The following is a 20,574-nucleotide window of genomic DNA, read 5'->3' on the forward strand; positions in this document are numbered from 1 at the left end:
AAAACTAAAATGAGGAGCCAAGTTCTGCTGTCAGTAACATCATAACCATTGATGCTAGACCAATTCCTAGGGCCCAGAGTGTGGGAATTGGCTCACAGTCCTTTGCAAACACAGCTGCAGATCTCTGTACATAACTGATAGGGTTTGGATGTGAGACTCAACTGGAAGAGAAGCAGTTGCTCCAGTAACTGCTAGTGGGGCTCAGACAGCCTAACTTCAGGTCCTGGCTCTCCTCTGTGTTCCCAGCGTGAGACTCAGCACGGCTCTTACACTCCCATGGAGATCCCTGTGGATGGGATGATACTCCCCATCTTGTCCGTGTGTTTTCCTGAGGGGGGGATTCAGAGAAGGTTCAGGTGGAAAACAGCAGAGATCAAAGCCATTTCTTGCCTGCTTATTAGGACCAGGCTTTGCAGCTTTCACCCGTGATGAGCAGATGGGGTGGTTTGTGTGCGCGGCTCTGCCCAGCGAACGCAGAGGGACACTGGCGGGCTGGGCTGCCATGGACTGCAAATGCCTCTGGTTTCTCTCCAGTGAGCTTGACTGAAGCCTACCCAAAGCTGGCACCTTATCGCCCTCCCGGCCAGCTCATCTCTCCTCCTCTGCTGCTCTCCATCACCCTCAACGTGTGCTTTACCATAATCATGCAAACCTGTGGCTTCCTCCTGGTGAAGCAGCAGCCCTGGTAGGTAGTGCTAGCTGGCCAGAGGTAAGTCCCTCTTTTTGTCTCTGACCCCCAGCTTGCAGATCCCGTCGCTGCTGTGTGCGGGGCACACTCCAGCCTTGCCGTGGCCTGCACCCGGGCACACACCGCAGGACCCCAACGGGACAAATCCCCCACCCTCACCCCCGCCCCGTGTGTACGCTCAGGAGAGCGTTGCCACGACAAAATTAAGTTGCTGCAGATGCCGCACTGAAATCCACAGGGCCGGCCCGAGGGCTGACACACGCGTGCTTTTCAAACGCCTCCCCCGAAGCCCGCCGGGCGCTGCCCATCTGGCAATGCCGGAGAACCGGCCGTGCTCGTGCCACCGAGCTGCGGCGGGCACCCATCTTCAGGTCCGCAGCTCCTCCAGGAAATAAATTGCCCCAGGGCCGGGTTCTTCTGGAATCCGACTTGGCTGAGCAAAGGGTTGCGAGGGAGGTCGGGACCCGGCCCGTTTCCCTGTCTGTGGAAGGTAAAATGTCTCTCTCTGTATTCCAGAGCTGAATTATATCACGTATTATATACGTAGGTTAAAGAGTATATATTAATGACCAGCATATTGTCACACAGAAATGAACTGGCAGGGCAGGAGGGCCAGCGAGGCATTTCAGTGGGGATGCTCCTAGATGCCAAGGCTCGGCCAGGGCCGTTTCCCTGCTGCTGCTTGGATGCATCGCAGGGCGAGCGTGCCGGAGTGGTGTGTGGGCACCTGGCACGCACATCTTCCTAGCTGTGTCTCTCAAAGGCTGCTGTTGTTGCTCATCTGAGAGCAGAGATTTTGGCACACACCAGAAAATTGAGCTGATCTTTTTTGGTCCCTCTCTTTTTTTTTTTTTTTTTTTAAAAATATATGTTTTTTACTCCTGTGGGTGATACCTGGTCATGATAGTGGGCTGGGTTGGAAAGAAGAGGGAATTGCTGTTTGCAGCCTACTGTTGCTGGAGAGAGCAGGAACAAAATGCTGGGTGTTATCTTACAGGTATGGCTCTCCAGGGAACCAGACCATGTCCCCCACCAGCCCAGGGGAAAACAGTACCAGCAGTGGTGCCCAGAGCACTGTCCTCAGTTACGAAGACACTACACTGTGGCCACTGTCTTCTATCAATTGCATTATTGTGGCCTTCGTCTTTTCCAAGGGAAAGCCTTTCCGGAAGCCCATCTACACCAACTGTGAGTAGAGCTGGAGTAACGTGTACTCTGCAGACTCCTGCTCCTGCCACAAAATAACCCAAAATAACCCTGGCAGGAAAGGCTGCTAGGGAAGGGATGCTGCGGGTTTTTCTGTACCTGTACCAGTGACTGGCATGTGAACTAATAGTTGGTGTATGTGAGCTCCTACTTCATTACAAAAGGGCTCAGTGAGCACTGCTTATCTTAGCTTCTTCCTTGAGATGAGAAGCAGCAGAGCTGAGAAAGGAGACTGCAGCTTGTTTTGGAACACACGTGCTTTGCAGAAGATGATGGGCTGGATTTAGTGCAGAACTGTTTATTATTGTAAACACAGCGTATGAGGATCAGATGTAGTTGTTCTGAAATACACACATCAAAAAGAGTTCCTCTGAGACTCACAGTCTTACCTTGCCTGACTTCCATTCCTAGAGATGAGAGAGAAAAGCCCATGATAATATCACTGTTAAAATCCTCTCACAATAACTTTTCTTTTCTGTCTGAATTTTGCAGAGATGATTTAGCCCTTCTAGCCATCGATTGACTGATAGCTCTTTTGCAATTGCAGCTCATGGATGAGAGGGCAGGACTTTGCTTCATCTTAGCAGAGTTGATTTTGTTAGGTATTTTGTTAAAAGGCAGGTCCCAAACCCATTTCACAGAGCATTGATCACCTGCAGAAGACAGGTGAGACCAGAAAGAAGCCGTTCTGCAAGCAGCCAGACTGAGATGGGACAGAGGACTCCGTCAGCTGAGAAATCTGCACACGCTTCTCTGTGTTTTATCCCCATTTGGGGACAATCCCTAGGAGGAAGCAAAGGGCAATTCCCTTGTTCTTGACACCCACTCATCCCTGACCCCTCTCCTCCCTGGCAGTGAGGAGGCCATTTGGGAGCTGTTGACCCAACTTGCCGGCTAGTTTTAAGATGCTCAGCTCCTGGTAATTGCCAGGAGTTTGGCACCTCCGGACGTCTGAGCCATTTGCCATTGCTCTGTGGCCTCCTGATCCTTCGGAAAAGGATGCAAAGCCAGACAAACTCTTCCTGTGCAAGGCACAGTTATAGCCTGCCTTTGCACCCTGTCAGTCACAGAAGCATCTGGTCCTCCCTGGGAGGGCAGCCCACAAGAACAAGCAGCCTCCTCTGCTGCCTGCAGTCCAGGTGTAAGGCTGAGCACGTGGAGGAGCTAGCGCAGGGGAAGGGATGCTGGTGTGGCTCACAACAGTGCCCCTTCGAGGCAGTTTTCTGTGGTTGTATAAGAATCAGAACATGCCAAATCACCTGGCTGTTGGGGAGTAGCTCCCCTAGTTTCAATTCCATAGCTCTCCTTTTACGGGGGGAGGGGGGGAATGGTGTTTTACATGATGGCAGTTTTTACGGCATTAGCATTTAGGGCTCCTGTCAACATATTTACAGAGTTTGGTCACCAACCCCCCTCATTACCAGGGCCACAAATGCTGCTCTTTCCCTAGATTTATTTTCAGTCCTCCTGGCCCTCCAGCTTGCAATCTGCCTCTTCCTGTTCTTCGCTGACATTGATGCTGTGTACAGTGGCATGCAGGTAGGCGCAAACAAAAGGTGCATTTCCATTTCACAACATGTATTTTGCTGGCCCTTTACCTAAGCATACAGAGCAGAAGCTACAGCTGTGGTCACCTTGGAAATGAATTTGCTGATCTGATGCTGACTGGGTAGCCCTTTCAAACTTGGCTCTAACATCCTTCTGACAAGGGCTTGATTAACGAAGTAGTCCTCCTCTCCTCTAAAGACTGGGCAGCAGCCAGGAGAAGAAAAAAGCACTTATAGCTTGCTGGGCTTTTCTTCCTAACAGAAAAGCACAATAGGGTGGATTGTGATTTTGCATGTTGGAGGAGGCTTGCTGGCCAGAGAATTGAGTGGGCAGGGATTGCTGCTACCCCTGCCTGGAGCACCATGAGCTCATGCAGGGCCGGGGCGTCTCAGCCCTCTGGGCGCTCAGCCAGGGCACAGTGCAGGCAGCTGCCTCCAGCTGTGCTGCCCAATGTCAGGAATGGCCGAGCCCTGTGGCTTATCCCTGGTCACCCTGCATGGGATGGATTCGGGTGGAGGCCTGGTGTTAAGGTGGGCATACACAGAGGGAGAGGAGCCGCAGGTTGTGCATTAGCTGCAGCTCCCCAGAAGTATTTGGGCACCAGATCCTGCCCCAGGCACATGATCTGCAAGTTTCAGCAGTAGCTTAAGTAGCCGAGATGATTTAGGCAGCTCCATGCCATCGGGAATCTGGCAGCAAACCTTCCAAGATCTCTGTGACAAAGAATTACTGTCACTTCCTACTGCCTCCTCCATGCTTGCTACTGGGAAAATGTTAGTCAGCTTCTCAAATCATTAGGAACAGATGCAAATCTTGGCAAGGCATTTAAACCTAATTGCTGTTCATGTCTTTTCCAACAGTTTCTTTACACTCCTATGATCTGGAGAGTTTACGTCTTACTGATGCTCTTGGTCACCTTTTGTGTATCTTTTTTTACAGAGGTGAGTGCGTTTGTTTACCATCTGTTCCCTGGGGAGAACAGGAGCAGTGCCTGCTCACGTCTTTCTACCCCATTAGCAGCCACGGGCTCCTCCTGCAGAAGCATAAACCCTCAGGCCTTTTTTTTCCTGAAGACTCAATGCGTATCAGTCAAATCCATTTTATGCAGCCTCAGAGATGATTTTAGACTACATCTCTTAAGCCTTTAGAGAGGGAATGAGCTGAAGTGCAGCTGCCTCGGAGGAGCCCGCTGCCCTGGCTCGCAGGGGAGCAGACCGCAGTGCGGGTCAGGCACTTGGCAGTGATTTTGAAACAGCCACGTCCCTCTTGTCCTACAGTTGACCAGGCCAGAGGCTGCGCTGGCTTGTGCCATTGGATATTGCAGTAATGACTAAGCCCTAAAGTGTTTTGTGGGTCAAGGCTGGCTGTATTCAGCACCCAGTATTGTGCCCCGCAAGGAGCAGCAGTGCCTGGTTGTCCCACGGCCCCAGGAGGAAAATCTTGCCCCTTGATTATCCCCTTCAGCTAAACAGACTGAGATCAGTGTTGTCCTGATATGACTGAGCAGAGCCTTTCTGTGGATGAGGATGGTGGCATTTGGCAGCTGTGTTACCGAAGGGGAGTGCACGCAGCCTCCCAGCACCGTGGGGCTCAGGGGCATTGCGCACATAGCAAGGGATTGCTTTTGTCCCCAAGCAGTCTTCCCTTCCAGTGAAGGGCAACAGCACTGACCCTGTGCCGTGTCACTCCACAGGACGTTATCTTGCAGAACAAGCACCTCTGGCTGCTGATTAAATCCTGTTTCGGGTACCAGTCAAACAGCCAGTACCGAAAATGGCAGAGGATCCTGCAGAGGGATCCCAACTGGCCTCCTGTAAATGCAGAAGACTTTGCAGCAAAAAGCACTGATGAGGTTTACGTTAACCCCACATACAAATACAGCGACGAGGACTAAGCAAGACCCTGCAGCCAGGCACGGGGCTGCACAGAGCTGGCAGCTTCCTGGCTTGCACTGAACAGCCCGTGTTTTCATCATTTGATGTGTACCAGATTCAGATGTTTGAAATCCCTGCACAAACCCATCTATTCAGGGGCAGGCTGGGCCCGTGCTGGCTGTGCCTTGGAGCACAGGCAAGGATTATTCTCTCTGCTGCTGGTAAAATAGCAGCCTTGACTCAACTCTATGGCACCAGCAGGTCTTGAGCCTTGCCAACATCTCCTACAGAGGCTCAGAAATACTGAATACAGCAAAGTGATGGCTTCTGTTGCTCCACATCACACTCTTACTCCATGTTTCAGTCACTGCTCCACCAAATCTTGTCGATGCACCCACCAGGCTTGAGGGGAAGGCAATCCAAAATAAGCGACCTAACCTTGACCACACAGAGGAGCACATGTACAATTGCAAAATCCTGTGTTTAAATGCTGCAGCTTCCACGAACTACAAGAAAGCTCCCCAGATGAAGTAATTCCAGTTTTCTTGCATCCCAGAGTGAATTATAGAAGTGAGAGGGTGCATACGCTGCCCTCGCCCAGCTCTCCCTTGCCAGTTCTGGCCGACGTAATGCTCTGAGTACAGGGAAGGTTAAAGCTCACAGATTGCTGTACCACCAGGCTGGGAAGGCTGGCGAGGATATGCCCCACTTAAGCTCACAAAGACAAGGGGACACTACAGCTGCTGCACACACACACGTGACTCCCCCCTGCCCCCAATTCATGCTTTGCCGCTGCCAGGTCCTGGCCCAGGTTTTGTGTCACATGGCAGAAAGCAGAGCTAAGCCTTGGCTTCTTGCTTTAACTAGGTCATGCCAAGAAGCAGGGGTTTTAATGTGCTCTAGCGTGTGGCTGCTGGACAGGTACGAGAAGCTGAGCCCCTCTATACTTGCTCTTTCATCTTCAAGTTGTTCAACCACCTAATTAGTTTAGCCATGAAAGAACTTTCGATTTGCAGGAAGCAAAAAAGGACTTTCAGGTTCAGTTTTATTATATTTTCCCATATTAAAAAAGAACTTTATTTAAATGTAATAACAGAGGGCACTACAAAATAGGACCAGAAGTCTTGGCTTTGTTATTTCAAACACTGAAACAACTGGTGTTTAAAAAAACCTTCTGATACTGTTATGTACATGTTAAGAGCAGATAAAAATAGCAAGCCTCTTACAGACAGCTCTTTTGCTCTCGTCTCTTCTTACAGTCCAGGCAGTTGCCCGTGGCAAAAGCAACACAGGATTTAATTACTTACACACAGTCTGCAAATAACATGGTTCCAAACACGTAAGCCAGATATTCCTGGTAAAGAGTAATAAACCACACTTTTCCAAACCAGTTTTCTTCTAAGACAAGCCACGTGTCAGCTTTGTGACAAGGAAATAGTGGGGCTCTGTAGATTTGGAGATAGGGCGTAGGTGCTGCACAGCTCGTTTTCCAGGTACATCACCCACAGCAATGCAGGGACCCTGGCTTTGCCTTCCTGCTGGCTAGAGGAAGATCAATCTTGTGCTGGGGCTACAAACTGCTTAAATTCAACTTCTGGTCACTGAAGAGCCAATGGCCACAGCTCCAGGGGGCAAAGGCTCCTGGCTACCCGTGCAGTCCATGGTGGTCTTTCTTTAAACCTCAGTGCTTTGGCAGCTCAAAGAATAAAATCATAGAATGGTTTGGGTTGGAAGGGACCTTAAAGATCATCTAGTAAGCTTGGTCAGGTCCAGTGCCAACAATTACTGCATTTACAGGGATGAAGAGGGAAATTTCAGTGGTACAGTAGCCCCAATCTGGAACAAACAGCTGCCAGAGAAAAAGTTAGCTGGGTTTTTTGTCAGATGTCCCCAGACTGGGGGTCTGCTGCTCCCAAAGGGAGTCAGAGGAGCCAGGGAAAGGGACGCTTTCCAGGCAGGAGAAAACTGAGCAAAACACCATTATGCCAAAACCAGAGCACTCATTTAAAACACTGAGGGATACAATCTGCAAGGCGTGCCCTTCCTTCCTACCTCCTGCCCTCGCAGGAGCAGCTCAGTTTAGGCACAGCTGGTACAGGCTCCAAGACACAGTACATGCCTTGTCTGCCCTTTTGCAGGCCTGAGAACCTGGGGTTTCCCCCTTGCACAGACCCTCAGCTGGAGGACACACAATAAACCCTCAGCAATACTTTTATATTACTTTTGATTTAAAAAAAACAACCCCAAAGTAAAAATGTTAAGGTTAAAATAGGTTATTCACTGAAAGAGCCCACAGGATGTAGCTGATAAATAGAGGATGTGTGTAGAAAGCCTGCGCCAGCCCTCAGCAGAGCACTGCGGGGGTGAGGATAGAGAATTTGCTTGCAAGTGCTCCCAGACTACCAGAAAAATCATCACAGGCAATAAAATAAAAGCAGATGTGGCAAACAGGCTAGTGCTGCTCTCAGCAAGGGTGACACAGTTGTTAGTAAGTCTCAGTGGCAGCTGTGGCCACAAACTGTCCTGGGTCCCTCGCAGCTGGGGGGTCCCCTGCTCTGCTCTGAGCTTGTCCCAGTGGGCCATCAGTACTGTCTCTCTCTGGTTCTGCTATGGAGCAAGCCCAGCAAGGAGAAGGCACCAGCAGCAGCTGTTACAAATCCAATGGCACCAATTGCTCGCTTGGCCTGCAAAGGGGAAATAAAATACAGGCTGGAAACGTGATGAGCTTTATTTTTTTTTTTTTTTTTTTTTTTTAACCCCCAGGCAAGCTAATGAAGAACAGGCAGGGATAATCAAGGCAATTAAATGAATGAGAGACACCTGCCCAGTAAGCAGAAGGGGTAACACCCAGGCTTTCACCCTTAGGCTGTGGTATTCAGTAAGAGGGCACTATCAGGGTGCAGACAGACTATAGCGAACCTCCTGGTCCAGGGTCTCTGGCAGTGATGGTTTGGACCTCGTGCCTGGGGCTTTGCTGTCCCTATGCAGTTTGCAGGCTGCGCCCTGGTCTAGGAGCTCACGCAGAGAAGCAAGGACGTGCTGGGAGCCATACAGGGGCTTACCCCGTGTTACTTACCTGGTCGGAGACCCCCTCGCCGTAGCGGAGCAGCGTCACAAAGTGTTCGCAGTTGTTGCCGAGCAGGTCGTAGGACACCTCCTGGTCAATGAGGTACTCGGCGCGCTGGATGATCTCCTCCACCGGGAGGGGAGCGTAGGTGCCGTCGTACTTGTTGTTGATGTGGTAGGTGTCATTTCCCACCACGTCCTTCAGGAGCTGCATCCTCACCCGGGCCTTTCTGCTGAACACTGACTTGGCGCTGGCGAGTGTGGCTGGCGGCCCTTCATCTGGGGAAGGTAGGGACGGGATGAGCCAGGTGGGCCCTTGTCTGGCCCCTCCAAGATCTCAGAGGGGTTTCTGGTTGGCTCCTGGTCCACCACCAGCCCACGGAGGGAGACCGGGCTCCCGGGTGACCCCAAAGCCCCCTCTGCACCCCGCCGGGCTGCGCCAGCCTTACCTACGGGCGTCACGTTGATGATGTACCCGTCGCCCAGGTAGAGGGCCCAGTGCTGATAAGCCGGCCGGAAGATCTCGATGAGGTCCCCAGGCTCGGGGTCACCGGGGCGGGTGGCACTGAAGCTCTGGACAGCCGCCATCTCAAGCGCGTGAGGTCAGGACATGCCCGTCGTGCCGGGCAGGCTCAGCGCAAGGCGCGGTGCGAGAGGGGAGGTCTGGGGTGGGCACGGGGCATCTGCTGCGGGACGGCAGGCGGGGAGATCAGTAGGGCCGGGCACCCGCACCCTCATCGCGCAACAGGGAGCGTCGGCAGGTGGGACCTGAGCGCTGCTGCGGTGGTTCCCCCCCCACCACGCAGGGCCCCGGCGAGGGGCAGCCGGTCCCCTCTGCTACCGTCGCGGTGGCAGGGGGTAGGAAAGGGCCCCGCCGGCCCTGCCGCCAAGCGCTGCAGGCGAAGCGGGTGGGGGAGCCGCTCGGGGCCGGCAGCCCGCTCGCAGCGCTCCGCCACACGGGTCCCTCCCCGGGCCGGCGGGCTCGAACCGTGCCCACCGCAAGGCTCCCCCTGGTCCCCTCCCGGCCGCGCTCCCCTCGGGGCTCTCCTTCTGCCGGTACCGAGCCAGCTCCGGCGGAGGGTCGCAGCTCCCCGGGTGAGGCGTAGGGGGGCACCCGGCGTGCCGAGCCCATCCCCAGGCTCGGAGGAGCCCCCGGGAGCTGGGCAGAGCCGCCGCCGCCGGCAGCCCAGAGCCGGGGACACACACACACACATCCTGCTGGCAGACGGCTGCTCGCTCCCCCGCATCCCCCCTCCAAGGCCCCGCTCACCCCCGGCGCCCGTCCCGCTGCTGCCGTGGTCGGGCTGCCGGCCCGTGGAGGGAGGGAGGGAGGGAGGGAGGGGGCTGCGGCGGAAGCCGGGCCGGGTGCCGGCTCCTCCCGGCCGCTGTGAATGGCGAGGAGCCGGGCGGGTTCCGGGCAGGCGGTGCTCGCCCCGTCCCCGGGGAGCGGAGCCGGGGTAGCGGTCCTGCCGAGCCGAGGGGTGGGTGAGCATCCCTCGGCAGGAAACCTTTCGAGAGGGAAAGGGGATGCTGCCGTTTCCTTTCCTTGCTGGTGAAGAGAAGCAAAGGAGGTGGAGCTCAGGGTAAATCCCAACGGCCCGTTAAGGGCAAAGAGATTTCTGGGATGGCTTTTCGTGTCCTTGGCCCAGGAATTTCCTTCGGGGACTTCAGGGGAGTCTCGTGATTGTGCCCAGCAAGAGTCCTCTGAGCGGAGGGCTGAGCACAGCTGAGCAGGTTCGGCTGTCTCCTTGGCTATTGCCGGCACAGTATGAGAAAAGGGAGCGTTTGCTAACAACAAAACTGGCCTCTGGGTGAGTTGAACTAAGCGGTGTATTTAAAGCCCAGCCTTGTAAAAGTCAGCGAGCAAGCCAGTTGATTTAAAAGATCAGAGCAGCCGAAGACTTGTCGTCTTTCTGGCTTCCATTAACATGAAATAGCTAATGTGGCGGAGCACTGCGTTGCAATTCAGCTTTCTGTATCGCTCCCTGTTTCAAGTCTGAAGTATTTGCAAAGCTTTGCAGTGGAAAGCCGAGGCAATTCTTGTGGTATGGAAAAAAAAGTGTGTCTGTGGAAACCCAGAAATCTGCTTTACCTGGGCACCGCTGGGCCGTGTTGCCTGGGAGGGCCCAGACTGGGATCCCACAGGGTCAGGACTGGCCTGTGCTCCAACCGACTGCAAGGGGAGGCGAGCGTGGTCAGCACCGCTCGACAGTCACAGAATCGCACTGTTAGCAAGCGCGAGAGCGCAATAGGAAGCTGCCGCTGAACAGGCAGGAAAGATGCTTTTATAATTGCAGTGAAATTCCAGCATAAGGCTGACAGTTCGTTTGCGCACGAGTAGGTCTCTCGCGCTGATTCATTTTCATTATGTAATGAGGCTGAAAGCCCCTTTCCATTCACATCCTCTCCAAAATAGCTGTGCTGTGCATGTATGGACAGCTGGCATGTTCTTAAATGGACCAGAATAAAATGCCTTTTATCTACCTAAGTGTTCATGGAGGTTACAAATACTTTTCTGGCTGACGGCATGTATGAGTTTATGGATACAAAGGAAAGGAGAAAGGGTAAGTAAATAATAACCAGCATGATGGCAGAAACAATGGGAAGCCCACACTGTTCCTCACCGTAATCAGAAGTGAACCTGCGAAGAACTGGAAAAGCATCAGAGAAACCTTAATGGTGCGTTCCTTACGTCTCAGAGCTTCACTCATGGCACTGGAAATTTGTTCAGGGCTTGTACAAGGCCCACGCAGTGCCTTGGTCCCCTGAGCCTTTTGAGTGGTCTGTCATGGGGTGGATGTCTGGCACACTGCATGTCATTAGGCCTTGCCACAAACACCTTTAGTCTTCTGCTGGAGGGAGGTCCTTAGCATGGCCTGGGACTGAGCCGATGCAGATCTCTACCCACATTCATCAGTGTGGCAGCTTCAGAGTTTGCAAAGACCCCGAGGAGAGTTTATGCCAGGGTATCATTCTTCAGAAAGTTTTTGTTAAGTTATGTTCTCGCTTAGCTCCCACAGGCAAGGGAGTGATGACAACCCTACTTCTTGTCCACTCCACCCTGACTGCAATGAGGCAGCTCTCCTTCAAACAACCACTTCTTTCAGTCCAGCACTCCCAAGGGGGACAATAGGGGCCATCCTGTTTACTACCCCTGTCACCAGATGAGCTCAGTGTCTTCCTATATATTTCTCTCCCCAGTTGGGCATGCCTTGCCAGAAGAGGAGTAAGAACTGTGTTCTGTTCAGTCAGCTAATCCCCTGCCCATGGAAGGATTTGGGTAAGATGATCTCATGAAGACCTGCCTGGGATGCTATAATTAATTCTGACTGCATCAGTCTACAGTTTGTACATATATCAGAGGTGCATGTGTGATGGTGTGCAGCACACTTGTGCTGGCAAATTCTGTCTGGATTTTTTCTTTTTTCAAAGAGCCTCTGAAGACAGCACAGTCTCTTTTCTGGGTCTACAGTTTGGGTCTACAACCCACAGTTTGGGTCTACAACATGAGATCTGAGAGATATTTTAGATGAACAAGTTCAAAGTTTTCAGCAAATGCAATGTTTTATTTATTATTGTTTCTTCTCAAAGTATTAGAAATACTATTAAAATACAAAGGCAGAAAGTAATACAAATGAATAGGAAAAATATTGCTAACTATAGGTATGTATTTGGGATTGATTTTGATCAAATGCAGCATTCACGATGCAGCCATAATCTTGCTCATGTATTCTGTCATCCAGTACGACCCTGGACTGTCTCAAAAAAGAATCCCTTGATTTTGCAGCTGCATCCATCTTTCTTTTTCTTCTGTACAATGGAAAAAAAAAAAAAAAACAAACAACAAACCCTTTAATTTCTGTTCTTAGCTGTAGTGAGAAGTCAAATAATGGTGTGAGCATGCATTAAGTCAGATTTTGGAGAAGCCCAAGTTTTGTGATAGTGATGCATATGCCCTGTGTAAAGGAAATGGCATATGTTCATTTCTGTAGAAGCTAAGTTTTCCCTCACATTCTTCAAATGAGATCCTGAATGCTGTGGTTCCTTTCTGGTCCTGCAGGTATGTGATAAGTGGGAGTTTTGAGGTTTACAGGTGCTAAAAGTATGTGTCTTGACTCTGCTGAATGTAGCAAAGCTGGAAAAAGCCTTACCTGTACAGGTACACTGCAGAGGAGATGAGAATGACGATAACAACTACACCTGCCACAACTCCAATGACGATGGCAACTGTATGGTCCTCAGGGTCCCCTGTAGGAGGCTCTTCAGCTGAAGAAGAAATAAAAGCCCTGTCAGTGAAAGCTAACCATACTGGGAACAGAGGTTTTTTTTCAACCCTTGCCTGTCCGCTTCGTTTACACCGTGTTCTCTGATGATTGTGGCTTTCTGGACTGGTGTCAAACCCAGGTCCTGTATGCTCTACAGAGCCCTGCTGTCATGCCTTCTAGCAACGCTCCACTGGGGGATCTGACCCTTCTTTCTGCTTGGATGACCACAGGCTCTCACCCCCTGGGTTACTAATTTACAGCGTGGAAGTGAAGAGCAAGCTCAGTATTCTCTGTAATGATAACCATTTTTGAAAGTGGCTTGTGTAATGCAGGCAGTGAAATCCAGAATAGTTTTATTACCTATCTTTTCAGCCTCGCAGCTTGGTCCTGTGTACAGTTCTGAACATTCACAGTAGAAGTGGAGAGAGGTGGTGGTAGTTTCAGAGCAAACTCCATCATTCTTACAAGGATTTGGCATACATGGCCCACCTAGCAAAAAGGAAGGAGAAACACTTCAGACTCTCAGATAATCCAACCCTGAGAGAACTGTTCTTGCTTAGATTACACTGACTTGTAATGGTGGACATCCCTATATTTTAAAGCACATTTCTTGCGCTTGACAACAGGAATCAGGGAAAGAAACACTGTTTCTGGAATGAAACATCAGAGCAAGATCCCCGGTATGCTCTTTTCTTCTTTAATCACTCTGTTGCAACTACCCCCAACCCAGTGATGTCCTATAAGCAGTAAGTCAAGACTTCTCAGCATCAAAGACAATGTGGTAGTAGTTGACTCACTCCTGTAGCATCCACGACTGTAGTTTGAAATGCCACAGATTTCATCATATCCACACACTATGTTAGAACAGAAGACAGTGGAGCTTTCTGTGCATTGGCATCTCTGAGAGCAGTCATCAGTGGTGAATGTTTCTCCAATCTGGAAGACAGCAGTTAAATATTAAAAATATCAAATAAAATCAGCCAGAAAAACCATGAGTGGCACACTGGGGTCCCATGCTGCTCTTTCTGATGCCTTCCTGATGAATGGCAGCAGGGCAGATATTATTTTTTTTTAGTGGTTTGTACAAAAAAGAAAGCAAACAGTTTGCTAATCCAGCTCTTTGGAACTCAAGGACAGACCAAGAAAGAAGGCAAAAGAAGAGTTTGGGGTATGATATCCTAGCCCCAGGTGGGGTACATGTGCAGCCAACAATGTCTAACTGTTGCTGGAGGTAAGAGAGTGGCAGATGCATCACATCATGCCTCCAAGGAAATGTGGAAATGCTATGTGCTGTTTTTCTGGCAACTGCCACCTGTTCGTAGTGTCTCCCCCCTCCCATAAAACAATCTTTACTGGCTTAGGCCTTTTCTGTACCAAATTTCTAGTGTTAAAACAGAAATCTATGAGATTATGAAGCTGTTTTAGCCTGTAGCAACAATGGAGGATTCTCCATATTCCTCTGAATGCAGCCTTGCTTGGGGCTCTCTTCATGTCAGAGCCAGACAGCCAACCACAGACTCTCAACCCTGCCTATACCACTCTCCACTGAGAGGAGAGGGACCACAGTGACTGAGAGAACTTCTCTGTAACTAACTGGTGTGTTGTAAACTTTGGAGTCTATAAGGCTATTATTTAGCATAATAAAGGTGAAGAATTGACAATGGAGGTCAGAGTGTTATCATATACTTTCTTCAAGTGCCTGCCTTGAGTAATCTGGCAGGCAGAGTTTCAGAGCCAGACCAAGTGATCTACTCTCTCTTCCATTCCTCCGGAGACCAGAATTTTATTAAACAATTGCTCTTTGTTTCTAATGCAAAATTACATGCTGAGGAGAATTAGGAAATTGTCAAAATAATTAGCAGAAGAAAATATTATTTGGTGCTGTGGGAGTTGTCTGACCCACAGAGAAACTGTACCTCATAATATTTGTTAAGGTATGTGCAGCCACATTGTTTGTAAGGCACGCAGTCAAAACCACTAAGAACATAGCCAGGGAGACATTCACAGCCTTCAACACATGGTGATTCGCACTCAGAGGGGCTGGTCAAGTCGTTGCAGGATGCTGGGCATGCAGACATGCATGAGCTGTAGTTGCTGTTGGCAGGACATGATATACCTGTAAAAATAAGGAGAGTCCAGTTATAGCAGGCTGCTGTGCATTACTTACACAATGCCCTTTGAGATCCTGAGGACGTTACCATTTTGTAGGAGGCAATATGATGAACACACATACACAGGATGTGCATACATATCTAATAGTACTGAAGTTGCAAGTAAAGCACTCCAAAGTCAGGAAATGCTTCATCAAAGCTATTTCTATGCTGTGCTCTCATTCTTGGTGTTCACTGATCTCAAATAACTTCTCACACATTCAGGGTAGCCATCCCTGCAAGTACCAGAGCTGTTTCACAACTCTGGGAGGTGTATTTCACCACGAATACAAAGTCATCTAACTATGGGTGATGCAGGGGATGTATGGTTTGATGAATCTCTCAACTTGGAAAAAAAAAAATTAGAGAAAAAAGGTTTAAGATTATTAGAAGTTTTATTTCAGCATTTTTTAGTCTGAAAGATTTGAAGTTTTCAGCTGAATCTTTTTTATCTTGAAATTTCACAGGCAAAAAAGAAAATGAGTATATTTTGTAGATTTAAAAAGAGTTTGAAATAAAATGTTTTTCCTTCAGATTTGTGGCTTGTGATGGTCTCCAAAATTTTAACTTTTTTGCCCAGTTGGGAATGAGGACATTTTTTTCTCTCACAAAACTTCTGATGAAAAGGGAGCCGACAGTTCTGCTTTCCCAAGTAGCTTTGTAAGTTGGGGTCTAAATGTGGAAGTCAGCATAGAACACAGAAGAGAGACCAGAAGAGCAAGTGTGCATGCTAAATTGTGAACAGTGATTGAAGTGTGAATCAACATGCTTTTACTCCCTGAGAAGCTTTGATATATGGTGTGTCTAGAAAAAGCCTCAAATCTCAGATTTTGAGAATTCTTTAGGCAGAAACCATACTTTCTGGTTCTTCCTATGCTTACCACAAACTGTCTGTTGCCTCCAGCCTTCCATACTGACTCCTTGCTGCTGACAATCCAGCACGTATTCCTCCAGACTGCGACATAAGGTAGCATCCTCATCTCCTCCCACACACATATCAAACAGGCAGCTCCTATGTGCAACACGAGAAAGTGTTCATTCCCAGTACCTTTGTTATTGTTTATTTTCAGCTGCTTTGCTGCCTGAGTCTGAGTTAATTCTATTTTCTTGTATCTGGCTGACAGGAAAACAGAGGAATAAAAAAAACTCCTGCCGCATGACTGGGAAGATCAGGTCATTTGGTGCGCAACAGCTGCTAACGTGAGAGGTATTCATATAAGAACAAGCAATAAACAGGTACCTGACTGCTTGTCACAATATTCTTTGCCATCTGCTTCTTTTTTTGGGCTAGCATGGCTGAATCTTGCGTATAGAGCACTTTTTAGTGCTGCTAAGTCTTATAGCTGGACTAAACACATCTTTCAATATATGGGTGCCCTCCCCACGTCCATATGCCTTGAATATTGACACAGAATTCTGTTTTACCCAGTGTTTGCCAGTGCTACCTTCTCAGCTTTGCTCATCATCTGAATATCCATGGCCTGATTTTCAGAGGTGCTGCGATCTGAGATGAATGGGATCTGCAAGTATGTGGCACCTCAGAAAAATCAGGCAACCACTAAGAAGGTAGAACAGGCTGCCCAACCAAATTCTAGAGTGAGAAGAAAAGTACGCTTATGTTAAGAATCAGGGTTTATTTATACATTGAAGCCAGTAGCCCAGTTTCTTTGGCTTAAGATACCTTCACATTCTTCTTTGAGGTAGGCATTATCTATCTTTAAACATTAGGTACAACTATATGACTAAACAAAACCGGCAGCTACTTGGCAATTTTGTGACTGATGATGAATAAATGATGAATGTGGGGATGAATCAACAGGTTTCATACAGCTCAAAGTTAGGTATGTAGGAATTGTATATGTAGGAGGCCAGAGCAGCCTTGAAACACAGCAGAGGGAACTTTCTTGAAAATACTGGGTTACTCTTCACTAATCTGTTTTTTTTTCAATTCTCCATGAAAGATTCAAGAAATGTCACTGACAGCTTCAGCCTTTGTGGCTATAGCATGAAGGCTAGATTTTATGAAGCTGGAATTGCTAAAAGGAAACTAACAGAGCCAGGAACTAAATTCTCACTGAATGTGGATGAGAAGTGTAAGCACACTGGAAATCCCAGCCTACAGGTATAACGCTTAACACTGCTACTTTATCTGTGTAGGAGAAGAGGAAAGCTACTTTCTAGAGCTAACAGAAAAGTGAAACTCTATATAGATGGAAAGACAGATCATCACAATTATTTAAAAATAAATAAGGGGATTTAAATATATCCATAATGGAATCACTGGGCCCAGTTCTCTTACTATTCTCAGTTGCTATTAATACCCTGGAGACTGAAGATGCAAAGTTCTTTTCAGAAACTAGCGCCAAAATGATTTTGCAAATGGGGAGAACAACTGTGTGCAGTAGACACTTACGTGAAATAGAAATTTGGTGAGACCGTAGAATGGCACTTTGCAAAAGGACCATTTGAGTCAGTCAGGATTTGACATCTCGAAGTTCTGTTTTCTTGCCCCAGCTGATTTTCATTGCAGCCTTGGAAGAGTCCTGGATCTGGTTCCTCCTCAGACACTTCTTTTGAGTTGACGTCTCGTCTGTAAATTAAGTCATTACAAAACCATCAGTTCTCTGTACATCCAGCATTCATGGTACTACTCTCTAAGTAACACCATAAGAGTACTTCTGCCTTGTGGTGTAAGTATAAGCTTATTTCTTTCTCATGATTTATCCTGAATGGGAAGGAGATAGATAAAGCAAATCAAAGATGTACTAAAACACTTCCTACCATCTCAGAGATTTATGGGTATTTAAATCAAAAGGGATATCTGTAACTGTCTCTTTGAAAATTCTGCATGACACAGGCTTCATCCAATGCCTCCTTCATCCAATCTATTCAATAAAGCTTGAACTTTAGTCAGAATGATGCAGCTGGAATAGACCACTATTTCTTGGACATATGCTTACTTTCACTGAACAAGTGGCTACATGCCTGAAGTGCCAGAATTCTGTAGACATAGCCTCCAGAGCCCCTTTTTGCTCAACACCAGCCTACATACTGCTTTCTACTATTCTGGCAGACTAGTTTTTGCAGCAAGATAACCTGACAGCTAATACAATTCCATTTACTTGTTGAAAAAGTTCTGTGTTAGTGGCTAAGCAACCTCCAAAGATCTTTCAAAGCAAATTGAGAAAGACAGAAAGAAAGACAGGAAGGAAGACAAGAAGGAAGGAAGAAAGAAAGGAAGGAAGAAAGGAAGGAAGAAAGGAAGGAAGAAAGGAAGAAAGGAGGAAGGGAAGGAGGGAGGAAGGGAGAAAACTTCTTTCCCTACCCGTTTCAATATTCTGTATGGACTAATTAGCACAGCGTTTGCCTGACCACAAATATCCTCTTTTATATTCAAAAGAATGTCCTTACTTTTTGTGTATTGGCAGAAAACACTAGATAGCCATGAAAGTAAGGAAATCAGATTCTTTGAGAACCTCTTCTGGAAGGAATTGTGAATTCATCCTGATGGATTTCAAAGCTACCTTCATGTTCCAGAGTGAGGGATGACACTGAACCAGGATTTGCCTCAGGCCCATCCAGCACAACATGATGTATTTATCTTTTCCAGGAACCATGACCTTAGCAAAGATCTTATTCATCCCTGTGCCCTAGCCGTTGTAATGGCTGTGGCTCCAAAGAAGGATACTGAACTGGAGTAATGAAGTTATAGTTCAGGCCTCTTTGGTGAGATAGAAGGGCACTGATAGTTCACCTTAGTGATGAGAAGGAGAAGTCCCTACACACAGTCCAAGGGAAGAAGAAAGACCAGAAATAAGATGGTGTAGTTATTCCTGGATATTAATTATGGCTTAATTCACTCACTACCAGTGGCTGTGCTTGCCATGGATATTAAGTAGAAAATTAAGTACCTGAGACGAGATGTTGTTCTTTTCAGAGGAACTTTCCAGCTCTCACCAAATACATTCACATTCTTCACCCAAACACCATTTGGACTTGTGAAGTCATTTCTATGTCTCCCATCAAAGTCACCACACAAGCCTTCCACTCTGTTTCTGTAGGTATCGGCCAGCTTTATATCTAGGGAAGTTCAGAAGAAAAAAAAAAGCCATTACACAGAAATCCTTGCTTTTGAGTGTATGGAAGAGGTGGAAAGCAGTGCCAAGTACCACATTCCATGATTCAGACCGGAGTTGGTAATGTGACATGAGCCTCATATGTAGGATATGAACACAGCCCTGAACATACATGTTCATACATCTATTCACAGGACTGTTTCTGTGCCGTGCAACATAGATCATGAAAAAAGTCATTTCTTGAAGCTGATAAGGTATTATATAACATCACATCACCACCTGAGTGCTCTTAGTGTATACTGCTTACTCTGCTTTGCAACAAACTGAATGCATCACCCACTTTTTGCCCTTCATGTACAGTCCACTTGCTCGTTGAGAAACAGAATTCCTATAAAACAGACCTTTTCTTTCTGCAGTTGGAATTTTAGGGTTTGGAATGATGGTCATCTGTATAAATGGCCTGGCACTTTCACCATACACTCAGAAATAACATGGCTATATTCTGTTGTAAAACAGGAGTAACTGTGCTTTGAACAGAGGAGATGATATGTGTTCAACTTACATGAGTTGTGTATATGTGATATGAGTCCTGCTGAGAAACACTAAAGAATGGGATTATCTGGAACAGACTTGAGAGGAATCATGTAAAAGGATGCCTTACAGCTGTATAGCTTAAGGACCTCAGTCCTATGACCAGGTTAAGCTGGCAAAGGGGCAGATCCAGACTTCACCCCATCATCCTGATCAGAAATGTAAGTGATTTGCTTTTGTTTATATCACTCAGGCCTTACTTAACATAGCAAAAGGTAGAACTGTCTGACTTTCCATCTCATTTCTCCTAAGTTCAGGTGGATCCAGATAAAGAAATGCCAGTTTTATGGTTTTTCTGGTTCCTGGGAAACACTTTTTGTTTTAATATTCTGGAAGTTCATACCACAAAGGGACATAGGCTCAAAGGGCGACGTTTCTAATTTTGCCTTGGGTTTAGACCTCCTTTGGAATGAGAACATTTTTTGAGACAGTGCATGAATATTCCTGCACATTGTCTTGGTATCACTTACCTGCATTTTGGTTGCCATCAAAGCTCAGGTATAAGCCAAAATCTGTCTCCAGGTAAATTCTTGTTGTCCTCTGATATATACGAATACCTTCATGAGGACGAACAGGGGGTCTCACCCTCACACCATCCAACTGACAGGGAAAGAATAAGTTAGTATTCATAATGTATAGACCAAATTCATATCTGGCTTCAGTAGAGGTCAATGCTGCAAATCAACACTCCTCTGGTTTTATGATAAATATATCAGGTAATGTAACCAGGTAAAAACCCTCAGTATTCAGTTTTTTAAAGTTAACAAAATCATGTTTTGAGGAAAGTGATCTAGACACAGTATTTTCATATCACCCTAAGAGATTTCTACTATTGGGCTAAAAATGTATATATGAGCTATGTATACTCTTATGCACCAATAGGAAGGAAATGAAGATTTACTAGCATAATTCACAGTTTTCCCTACCACTGATAAAAATTTGTATGGCTTTATTGTAAGTCTTGGGATATTTAGTGTTTTATTGCTAAATCTCTATTTATTCATTTATTTGTTTGAAGTAGAATTATATCCTTCATAACTATAGAGAAAAAAGACTTGACACAACTGCAAATCACCTTTGTGGTTGCCCCATTGCACTGCTGTAATAATA

At 47.5% G+C, this 20,574-nt stretch overlaps 2 protein-coding genes across 7 annotated transcripts in view; one reads left to right on the plus strand and one right to left on the minus strand.

The window, feature by feature from the left end:
- LOC126039587 (probable cation-transporting ATPase 13A5) overlaps positions 1 to 6,234 on the plus strand; it is a 36,762-nt gene extending 30,528 nt beyond the window's left edge. For 3 of the 5 annotated variants that reach the window (XM_049802941.1, XM_049802943.1, XM_049802944.1), the window contains 5 exons: positions 535 to 685; positions 1,686 to 1,876; positions 3,345 to 3,433; positions 4,303 to 4,383; positions 5,136 to 6,234. In XM_049802941.1, coding sequence (XP_049658898.1) covers positions 535 to 685; positions 1,686 to 1,876; positions 3,345 to 3,433; positions 4,303 to 4,383; positions 5,136 to 5,336 — 713 coding nt within the window. In that variant the 3' untranslated portion in view covers positions 5,337 to 6,234. Of the gene's footprint in view, positions 1 to 534; positions 710 to 1,685; positions 1,877 to 3,344; positions 3,434 to 4,302; positions 4,384 to 5,135 lie in introns of those variants that run through there. The other 2 variants (XM_049802942.1, XM_049802945.1) reach the window with 2 other exon arrangements.
- A 110-nt stretch (positions 6,235 to 6,344) lies between these two features.
- On the minus strand, positions 6,345 to 9,766 carry PLAAT1 (phospholipase A and acyltransferase 1). Of its 2 annotated transcripts, none has more exons than XM_049802974.1 (4): positions 9,653 to 9,766; positions 8,832 to 9,065; positions 8,393 to 8,661; positions 6,345 to 8,000 (listed from the first exon to the last, which is right to left on the minus strand). In XM_049802974.1, the coding sequence occupies exons 2-4, from the start codon at positions 8,968 to 8,970 to the stop codon at positions 7,899 to 7,901; spliced, it is 510 nt and encodes a 169-aa protein (XP_049658931.1). In that variant the 5' UTR covers positions 8,971 to 9,065; positions 9,653 to 9,766; the 3' UTR covers positions 6,345 to 7,898. The 2 variants fall into 2 exon arrangements, with proteins under 2 accessions (XP_049658931.1, XP_049658932.1); XM_049802975.1 differs by having other exon boundaries at positions 8,832 to 9,068; positions 9,653 to 9,720.
- Positions 9,767 to 20,574: the final 10,808 nt, after the last annotated feature.

The sequence above is a fragment of the Accipiter gentilis genome, chromosome 6 (assembly GCF_929443795.1).
Source record: "Accipiter gentilis chromosome 6, bAccGen1.1, whole genome shotgun sequence".
NCBI classification, from domain to species: domain Eukaryota; kingdom Metazoa; phylum Chordata; class Aves; order Accipitriformes; family Accipitridae; genus Astur; species Astur gentilis.

What these genes read in the sequence shown, in the direction of transcription:
- PLAAT1 (XM_049802974.1), bottom strand. Translation starts at nt 8,970, where the DNA reads ATGGCGGCTGTCCAGAGCTTCAGTGCCACCCGCCCCGGTGACCCCGAG. An exon ending in CATCAACGTGACGCCCGTAG is followed by an intron (nt 8,662 to 8,831) that starts GTAAGGCTGGCG and finishes TACCTTCCCCAG; the next exon opens with ATGAAGGGCCGCCAGCCACA. An exon ending in GCGAGGGGGTCTCCGACCAG is followed by an intron (nt 8,001 to 8,392) that starts GTAAGTAACACG and finishes TCCCCTTTGCAG; the next exon opens with GCCAAGCGAGCAATTGGTGC.